Source organism: Syngnathus scovelli, chromosome 11 (assembly GCF_024217435.2).
Source record: "Syngnathus scovelli strain Florida chromosome 11, RoL_Ssco_1.2, whole genome shotgun sequence".
NCBI classification, from domain to species: Eukaryota; Metazoa; Chordata; class Actinopteri; order Syngnathiformes; family Syngnathidae; genus Syngnathus; species Syngnathus scovelli.
Window position 1 is genome coordinate 6,545,090 of NC_090857.1, and position 9,748 is coordinate 6,554,837.

Genomic DNA, 9,748 nt, shown 5'->3' on the forward strand with positions numbered 1-9,748 from the left:
CAGTTTTTCCTCATTGGTGACACGTTTACTTACTACCGAGGACAAAGAGCAAAGTAGTGCATGGATCTAACCTCTTCCATTCACTTATATTGAGACAACTGTTTGTAAACAATCGGAAACATCAAGCATTCAGTCAATAATATTAGATGTTTCAATTAAGGTCAAAACTGAAACAGGTTCATCTTCTATTTTGGATACCCATCGTCACATGTCACGGTCATGAACTTCACTGACGACTCGCTTGTGACATAGCCCCACCTCTACCTCATAAATCAACTCCCAGAATGTGCATCTGGCATATCGAGGAAAGGACAAATCAGAGTAGCTAGTGGAGAAAATACACAGCGCTAAGCTTATACCAAAGATTTGACACACTCAGGGGTCAACTGGCACTCGACCTAAACACATTCCTCCAGAAAGGCCAACATGTCCCACTGCCCTCCTCTCACACCGCACGTAATATCCTTCTCTCCAATTTGCATCACACCCATTCCTCAGGCAGCTCACCCCACCCACACAGACACACACACTAGTCAGACCAGTCTCACTGTGGCTTATCGCAGTCAAAAACAAAGCCCTTTTTTTTTTTTTTTTTAACATTCTCATTCTTACCAAAAACGGCAGCGCCACCAGGAAGCCAGTTAAATAGTCGTGCGTCGTTGTCATACTATGGATGACTCAGTCATAAGTCCATCAAGCTTCTCTGAGCCATTCCAAAAAAGCACCAGCAGAAACACAAGAATAGATAGTTTTAGGAGGGTAGAACTTTCAAAACCTGATATTGGGACCGAATGATACCTGTTTCTGAATGTTTATTTGAATGGGTTGACAACCGTCTGTCCGTCCATCTGTCCGATCGCCATGACGACCCTTAGGAGTTCAGTGGAATATTACAAGCCACACACCTGTGAAGGATGTGTTCTTCCTGTTGATGTTACACATGTAGAGTATGTTGTAATGACCGCCCTGTCTGGTCCTCACAAAATGTCTGAGTAATAGTGGGGGAAAAACAATGATGCACTCCGCTGACAAAACAAATCATTCGCAACACTCTGTAGAATTCCACATAAACACGACAGTTCTGCACTTACGTGTCGGTCTTGTCTCTGTGACAAAGACTCAAGAGCGGGAAACAACAGCTGAGGGGTCATGCTCTATTTGGGCCGCATCTAACCGTGGCCGCCATCCCGTATTTACACCGGTGATGCCGAGGTAGTTTAAATGCTCAGGTTACTCCCAACCCTTCCCCTAAATACCACAGAGGAGCATGTGATGAAAATAGGGGAAAGGTAGTCAAAGGACAACATAAACATGATTGTGTTGACCTTTTCTTCAAGTCACATGACTTCATTCCATGTATGCATTCTTCGCTGCATAATCTAGAGCAAGAAAGCCGCTTTATAAATTCTGCCTCTACAAATAGCGACATACAATCATGCAACTCCACGTTAATCACACTTTCAGGACATTAACCTCTCAAGGATGCATCAAGGCAAGAAGTGGGAGGGGGAGACCATTAGCAACACAACTCCTATTAAGGCTAGATAGCGACATCTTGATTCACACTGAATGGGACTTGAAGCTTTGGTGCCTGCAAGTTAGGAGAGTAAACCAGGTCAAAAACACCATAGCAACTGCATAGCAACTAAAACAAGATGCACAGGTTACATAGTGCTTTGTAAGCTACACACTCCTGCTGCCATCTTGATATGTGACCTGACCCTTTATTTACCTGAAGCCCTGACACTCATTAACACACGCACAAAAACTGTTTCTCAACAGTGTCACAACTCAGCAATGTCGCACAACCAAACCACAACTGACTTTTGTAAAGCGTGCTGGCGTCATATTGACAGGAAACACACAAGCCACCCAAAGCTCACGTTTGACCACTTTATTGTTTTTCTGAAAAATAGTCAGAGTTCAGGAAAAGGAAACACGGGTTAGACTTCGCTCTAAACTCCGTGACAAAAGCATCTGAATGCAAACAACACAGCACAAGAGTGCTCAAGTTTCACATTTTGTTTGCACTAGGTTTGATAATGCATAAAAGTCAAAGGTCAAACAATTCGTTATGTGATGCTGCAAGAAAATTAAGCATGGTGAATTCATTTTAATTTCACAATCAAATTCTCACCAACGTAAAGTCTCTAATAACTGTACAGGCAATGTTTTGATGAACATTTTGAGATGTTTACCTGAATACTAAAATAAAGTAAATCAGTGAGCAGTCCAGGGTGCAGCCTACCTCTCTAACAAGGATAAGAAATGGAGGAAAGGTGCAATTTCATTTCTGGTAGAAATGACACAATTCACTTATAACACATAAATTAAAAAAAAAGAGCATAAGAATTGTGAAGACAATCATTGATGATTTTTTTTTTTTTTTTAAAAACCTTTCCAGGAAATGTGAGCACCCCATATTGCTCAACTTTAGAGGTTCCCCTATATGGGAGCCATGCTCACCAATTATTAGTGCGTTGTCAAAAATGAGACCTCAACTAGAAAACATTACAGTACTTGTACAGTGACAAAGAGACATGATCTAAAATGTCATTAAATACTTTAACAAACACATTGGCAGGAAAAGGTACAGTCAGGCTTATTTATTTCCTGCTGTGTTACTAATTTTGCTGTCTCTACGCAAATCTCTTCACGGCTCAATTACAAAGAGTGACAAGGAAGTCTTTGGCCTTCATTGTGAGACTGAACTGCCACCCCTCACTGACTTTGGCAGACAGTGGCACCGCCCTTCGCCCCTGCGGCAGCTTTCTTGCGTCTCTTGGCGAGGAGGGGGTTGCTGGACGTATCCAGGTCCTTGATCTTCACCTGGTCGTAGTCGACACGCATGGTCGCCAAAGCGCTGGTCATTTCCTCCTGTGACACAGCAGATCGATTCTGTTGACTCAGTGCATTCATGTCAACAAAATGAGAAGAAAAACTTTTGTATCAGGAAGTGATAGAATCAGCAAAATGATGCCAACACAACATCCCAAATTCAATTAATTGATTTTGATATGTTGCAAACTGGTCAGATGAAGTAACAGTATTTTTTGAGAAGTGGTTGAGAAGGGAAATGCTTACACAACTTACTCAGCACTGTTGCAGAACAGTACGCTATTGTGTGTATATCGTTGAAGGCAATTGTGTTTGGTGGTCTTGTTACATCAGATTTTAGCTGTTGGAAAGATTGCTGCCATGTATTCATGACTCAGTCATGCACGATTGCATCCATTGAACTTTCTGAATAGACAATTTCCTCATATGGTTTTGGAGAAGTAAAGCTACAGCAACAAACGTGTGTGTGTTTGCGATAAACTTATTTAGTTCGGGCCTTTAGTCATTGCGCTCTCTAGTGAACGCAAGCGGAATGACATGAGGTTGACCATTATTTTATTGAACCCTATCACAGGACCTTGGCGGAGACTTTTAGTCTTCCTAAGGTATACATTACATTAATGATATATATTATATAAATAATATTTATATTCATATATTGGTGAGCTAGCAACCCAGAAAGTTCTAGTTGAGTGTTTTTTAAACAGCATTTTTATTGTCGTCAGCATAAACAAGCTAATGTTTAAGTATATTTTGTTTTGACAATTTGATTTAGGAACGCTGCGGATTTTGGATACACAATTGCATCTGAAAGTCTTATAAAAAAAAAGTTGATTTTTCTTGTAATGCCGCACAACGGCCAGAAGAGGTCAGTGTTGTTAAGTATCAAACCTTCACGTCTTCCCACAGCTCTCTTTCTTCTGTCAATACTCGGGTGGTGTGGAGCGGCGTGGAGGGGACCACCGCGGATTGCTGCGGAGCATAAACACATGGATGCAGATGTGGAGACCAACATTAACAGGAAGTGGACCCCTGAGTCAAAAACTTACACTAATCCAGGGGTGTTTCATAAACTGACTGATGCTCATTCTCTCATTGGGGTCCGTCTTCAGCAACTGATGAATCAAATGTTTGCCTGCGAAAGTCAAAGCGAAATAAACGTTCACTTAAGTGATCGCAAGTGGCCCAAACACACATCGGATATTTTTTTTAAAAGTCATAATACGGAAAATTCCACTTTTATTTAATAGTTGAGATCATCAAGTATGATTTTAAACAACCATGTATCTTCTCTTACTTGCTCAAATCCAGCAGAAGATTTATGAATACTTAATTAACTCACCTTCTTGTGACACATCAGCCCACTCTGGATTGGGAAATTCATATTGACCCATCCTGATTCGCTTCTTCATCCCTGGAGAAATGGCTTGACCCGTGTTGGAATAAAACGGAGGGAAGCCGCATAACCTGGGGAAGAACAAGAGAGCGGATTATAGTACCACACTTTATCTTCTGGATTACTTCAGTAACAAAAATGAGCTACTCACAGGATGTACATGATAACGCCCAGAGACCACATGTCACATGACTTGTCATATTTCTCCGGACCTAAAACCTCAGGTGCTTATCCGCGACCACATAAACCAGACCAAAGAAATGGGAGGACAAAAACAAATGCAATTTAAGTGTGACATGAATTTAAAAGTCAATCCATTTTGTAGGACAGGAAGCGAACTAACCCACGTAGTACGGCGTGTAGCAGGGTGTCTGGAGAGGGTTGTGTTGCGTGGTCTCCTTTGCAAAACCAAAATCCGTTAATTTGAGAACTCCATTCTTGTTCTTTGATGTGTACAGTAGATTCTCGGGCTGTTGAAGGGGACATCCAGTGAAATGAAGTTAATTACGTTCTTTTTTTTTTGGTAACCCGAAGCTTATTGTGGATCAAACCTTGATATCTCTGTGCGCAATGTTAATGCTGTGCAGGAACTCAATGGCCATGCCGATATCTCTCATGATCTCAGATGCCTCTGGGATGAAGGAGGTTAAAAGACACAGTCTCAAACCAGGAACTCAATCAAAGAATTTTATTTGATTGTCTCTTAACTTTTGAATGTCCAACTGTTGAATATTTTCAAAACAAGCTGTTCTGTTTGCACTGAATGGCAACATTTTCACACCAGCCGTTTGAGCCATGAATGAAAGGATTTATTTTTCTATGACTCGTGCAGTCTGGCAGAATCTGTGTTGCAACCTGCTGCTGATGATTCTCTGTGACACTCTAAGCTCAGCGGCCACTTCCCTCTAAGAACATCCGGTTTCAGACCTCACAGTGGCGAGCTAAGCCACCAATAAAGTATATTCGAACCACAGCGTATATTCTCTACAATCACTCAAGCTGCGGCTAGTGCTATTTAAAAACCCAATTTAAAAAGGTGTCAATTTAGGAAGTTGTTTATTTGTTCAAAATGGATGAAATAGCTTTTGAGGAGACAGTTTATGGCATTCTGCAATGATTCAAAAAAGTTCTCACCTTTCTCTGTGAAAGCCTGATCTCCTCGAGCTTGGATACGGCTGAACAGCTCTCCCCCCTCCATACTGCATGAGCACACAAATGGAAACACACACCCTCGCAATTTTGATATAGTGTATAATAAGAGTTTGACAATAATATTTTCTTTATCGTCATCATCGCTTCTGCGGAGGGTGATGCATCATAGGGCAAAAACAAATGAGTAAAAAACACCAATCCCTTCGCATTTAAGATTTTCTTTGTAATGTGTACTCAATCTGTAGTTAGTCAACACAGAGACAATGAGAGAGGAATAAATGTGCTTTTTGTGTTCGACTGACAGAACTAAATGTCGCCTTCCGCTGACCTCCATTGTCACAGGAAGCAGCTTACAGCCACGTGAGTTCGCTGACATGTGCATGGTTACTACAAACAGTAGGAAATAAACACTGTTGTTGTGCCAGCACACGTCAATAAATAAAATCCTGCCCCCGTATCAAATAATGTGATGAGATCTGTTTCAGTTCACATTTGCTTGTGCGTGACTATTTGTAAGCAAAGACGTCAATCAAACATTTTCTCCTGACGCACTTTTCAATCGGGGGGACATATTTTCAAAGAGCGTCTTGAATATCTGAGCATTCTCAAGTAAAACTGCTGACAGCAGCAGTTTTTTGGAGGAAACCACACACCACTATGTGTCTTTTTTCCTAGCCAATTAAAAGTTCAATGCAAAAAATAATAAATGACAGCAAGAGCAAGCACGCCTCCCCCGAGGCTGATCAATAATATAACATATCATTTGGTCAAAATATCGCCACTTTATGGGTAGTCACCAATACAAAATGGATTTCCCTCACATGACAATTTTAAAAATGTCATTTTAAATCATGTGTACGTGGTTTCTAATTCTTCATATTGCGTTTTTTTTTGAAGATGGACCTCCTAGATAGCAAATAATTCTAACAATGGAAATATAATTAGTAATGGGATTTCAAACATTTAGACTTCAACTGATACTCGACCGCAAGCTCGTACCATTCCATGATGATGAGCAGGCACTTCTTTCCATGATACATGTTCTCATACAGGTTTAGGATTCGGACAATATGCGGCCCTCCGGACACCCTCCAATGAAGCTCCACCTCCCGCCTTGCTTTGGGGTTGTCATAGAGGATCTGGAAGACATAGAAGGAAAGAGCAATTCAAAATGTAATGCAAGTATGAGTTCAATTTCGTGCGCTGGTAACAACCTAATTATAACGTACACTAACAGACTAAGACAGCAGGTGGATGCATGTGCAGTCAGTGACTATTTTGGGATATGACAGTAAGGGGGTGACCTGATGTTCACATTGACAAGAAGGCCGATCTGGTCACAGACTGGGAAACACTGACTCATGGGACATGTGAGAGAGCGACACGCAAACTGGTAGAGGTTTCTTTCGGCCACTAGAGGGCATTAGGCTATGAGTGCAAAACACCTACACCCACACAAACACTGATCATTAAGTAAACTGCTTTTTGTTGATTCAAGAAATGTAGACAGTACGGGGGACATTTGAGGGGAACTCCACAGAGAATCTCAATAACCGCTCCTCAGTATGAGTGTGTGGAAGAGGAAGTGATGCCTGGAAGTGTCAGGTCACTCAACAGCAATTCGAAAGACCGACAGTTTCCGGTGGCTTGTCTGCAAATGTGTGTGACTCCCTTCCCACAGTTCCATCCACCAGACATTACTTTAATGAGCAATTTTCCAGTTGTGTGATCATTTATTGTTTTACTATCCTAATTTCCTGCACTGCACTGTACTAATAAAAGAGACTAGATTAAAAATGACCAGAAAGAGAGCGCAGTTCTCATATAGAGGCTCTGGACCTCTCACCAATATACATATATAGTATATGAAAAAACGTGGAGCTCAACAGGCCCGACTCCTTTCAGTCAGACAAATCCAGGTACATAAAATCCTGATGACTGTAAGTGAATTAAATTGAATGAATGGCATCCATCCAGCTCCTCTACAAAGTGGATTAAAATTAAACACATCCATTATGTTTAGCCCCCGGAAGAATAAGTTAATTAAAAAGCTCACAAGCTGGTGAATGCCACTCACCTCCATCCACATTATAAAGTTTTTATCATGACTTTTAGCTTTTTATCTCCCCCGTTTTTTTACCAAAATTGACTGAAGTGATAATTGGGTGATTAAAAAAAGTATATGGTCTGCTGGGCAACTGAATCACAATGAACAGAGATTCACTCATTTTACAGGCAGGAGAAGTATACAAGTGATTAGACAATTGTTTGCTCTTCTCACCTTTGACCTGAGTTTGGAGATAGCAGTAAGAATTAACGACCAATGTGTGTGTCACAATGTGTTTCTCTCAGAGGAACATTCTCTTTGGCCATCTGTTTTGTTTCTAATTTCGGCATCCTATGCTTTTGCTCTGTCTACTCTGGGGACTTGAATCTCTACGGATTACTGTACAATTCTCAATCTAAATGCCTACATGCAAAGCTCAAGTTGTGCACCAAAAATAAAAGTGTCAGTCGAAAAGTGTCATATGATAGCTGATTCTGAGTATGGAAATGATATGAGGTTTGATAATGTGCATTTCCCCCACCCCTTCACATGTCTTTGAGCGCATGAACACAATTTCCTCTGCAGCATCAGTAGAATCTAATTAAGAATATAAACATAGGAGTATTTACACACAGACACTTCATTAAAACATAGACAATTGAAAAAGATATGAGCTACATCAAGAATCGTGCAACTATAGTGTTACTCAGATCCGTCTGCGTTATTTTGTCAAAAGTGTGAACAATGAAATGAAAGCAAAGTTTGTCAAGAAAAATAAAACGGGAGGTGAAATGTAAATGTAACTTTACGATTGAATTTGACTGATTTGAATTGATTTGAATTTACGATTCAAAATACTGAGATGATACAGTGATTGGTCGATGCAGCCAGCATTACTCCATACACGGTTCCTGGTGTAAAACATGCATTAATAATTCTTTCAGTGAAAGAAAATAACAAAGGCAGCGCAAGATGGCTGCCGTCTGGCTTCAGTTACAAGAACCGACTGGCAGTCCAGGTTATTATATACATCCATGGCCAGGGTAGCTCGCCAGCTTTTAGCAGATGATTAGCGGGTAACACAGGTGACTGGTGAGAATTACCTGGCAAGATAAATGGAACTTACTAGAGCTTATCATTGCTGAATATTTACCAATTCAGTCTTTTTTTTTTGTAAACTCTATTACAAATTGGAAAAAAAACTTGGGTAACACCACCTATAAGTTTGTCATTGCTTGTGGATGCCACAAAATGTTGACAAAGCACTAGTTTTGTCTAAATGGAACTCATCCTTGCTAACATTTAAATTAAATACGTGCCTTGGTTTGGCCTGGGCGCAAAACCAGCAAGTAGGTGAGTTTTCAGGGTTGCCCCACCCCTAAAAAAATGTGACGAGCGGTTGTAAATTCTTCACATGCCCACAAAGCAAAGCAAAATAAAATAAAATTATGATATACAACCAGAATTACTGTTGCGTAATGTTTTAAAAATGAGAATCTGCTGACAGCTGTTGTACCACGCGCAGGTGAGCGTTACCTTAAGAGCGCATTTCTGTCCGGTCTTCTTGTTGAAGCACCCCAGAACTTTCCCATTAATTCCCAAACCCAGAACCTGGCTGGAGACTTTATAATCGTTTGTCACTGCGTGTCTTTTGATGTCCAGTTTGGTGTTTCCGGGCAAAGGAAAGAGCGTGTCCTCGGGGCCTGATGCGGCGGCAGCGGCTGCTGGTGGAGGCGGCGGCACCAGTCCGGCGTCACCGGACGGCGAGTCGTGCTCGGCTTCGGCGTTCGGCGCTCCCTGCGGGTTCTTCCCGTTGCCATCCTGCAGCATGTTCAGGCAGGAGTAATTCACGTGACTGCTGTCCGGTAAATGCGTCAAGTCGACGCGCCCGGCTGTCTTGGACACCGCTCCAAAACTTCGTTATCTACTCATTCTCCGTAAATACCTTAAAAATAAAAATCTAAAATAGCAAATCCTCTTCAAACTTTTTTCCCAAAGGGAGATCCAAACATTCCAGCAGGTGTGCTGACATCAAGCCAGTGAGTCCAGCTCGAGAAGCTTGACACGGACTCACATGGGCAAGTGTCAGTGAGGAACTGGAAGCAGCCATAAGCACCACCCACCCAACACCCTTCCACTGACGGATCTCATTTCACAACTCGACCCAAGCGGCTGCTTTAAAGGTGCAGGACCAGCCCGTCAAATGCTGCCAATGTTGAGTTACTTCAAGTCTGGACAAAGCAAATCTTTGTCACAACTTGACAAGACTGCTTAGTGCAAATGTCTTTGGCATGTCAATTTTTTCACATTTATCC

The 9,748-nt window shown here is 41.5% G+C and overlaps 1 protein-coding gene across 1 annotated transcript; it reads right to left on the reverse strand.

Moving 5' to 3' along the window:
- Window positions 1-1,879: 1,879 nt before the first annotated feature.
- Window positions 1,880-9,547, reverse strand: mapkapk3 (MAPK activated protein kinase 3). Its single transcript, XM_049733483.2, has 10 exons — window positions 8,970-9,547; window positions 6,386-6,525; window positions 5,369-5,433; window positions 4,786-4,865; window positions 4,578-4,704; window positions 4,386-4,461; window positions 4,181-4,305; window positions 3,888-3,973; window positions 3,730-3,810; window positions 1,880-2,877 (listed from the first exon to the last, which is right to left on the reverse strand). The coding sequence occupies exons 1-10, from the start codon at window positions 9,261-9,263 to the stop codon at window positions 2,722-2,724; spliced, it is 1,230 nt and encodes a 409-aa protein (XP_049589440.1). The 5' UTR covers window positions 9,264-9,547; the 3' UTR covers window positions 1,880-2,721.
- Between the last annotated feature and the right edge of the window lie 201 nt (window positions 9,548-9,748).

Bases quoted from the DNA above. Each gene is read 5' to 3' on its own strand.
- mapkapk3 (XM_049733483.2), bottom strand. From the start codon at position 9,263: ATGCTGCAGGATGGCAACGGGAAGAACCCGCAGGGAGCGCCGAACGCC. The intron at 4,705-4,785 runs GTTTGATCCACA...CCCCTTCAACAG, and splicing joins TTGCGCACAGAGATATCAAG to CCCGAGAATCTACTGTACAC. The intron at 4,462-4,577 runs GTTAGTTCGCTT...GTCGCGGATAAG, and splicing joins CTACACGCCGTACTACGTGG to CACCTGAGGTTTTAGGTCCG.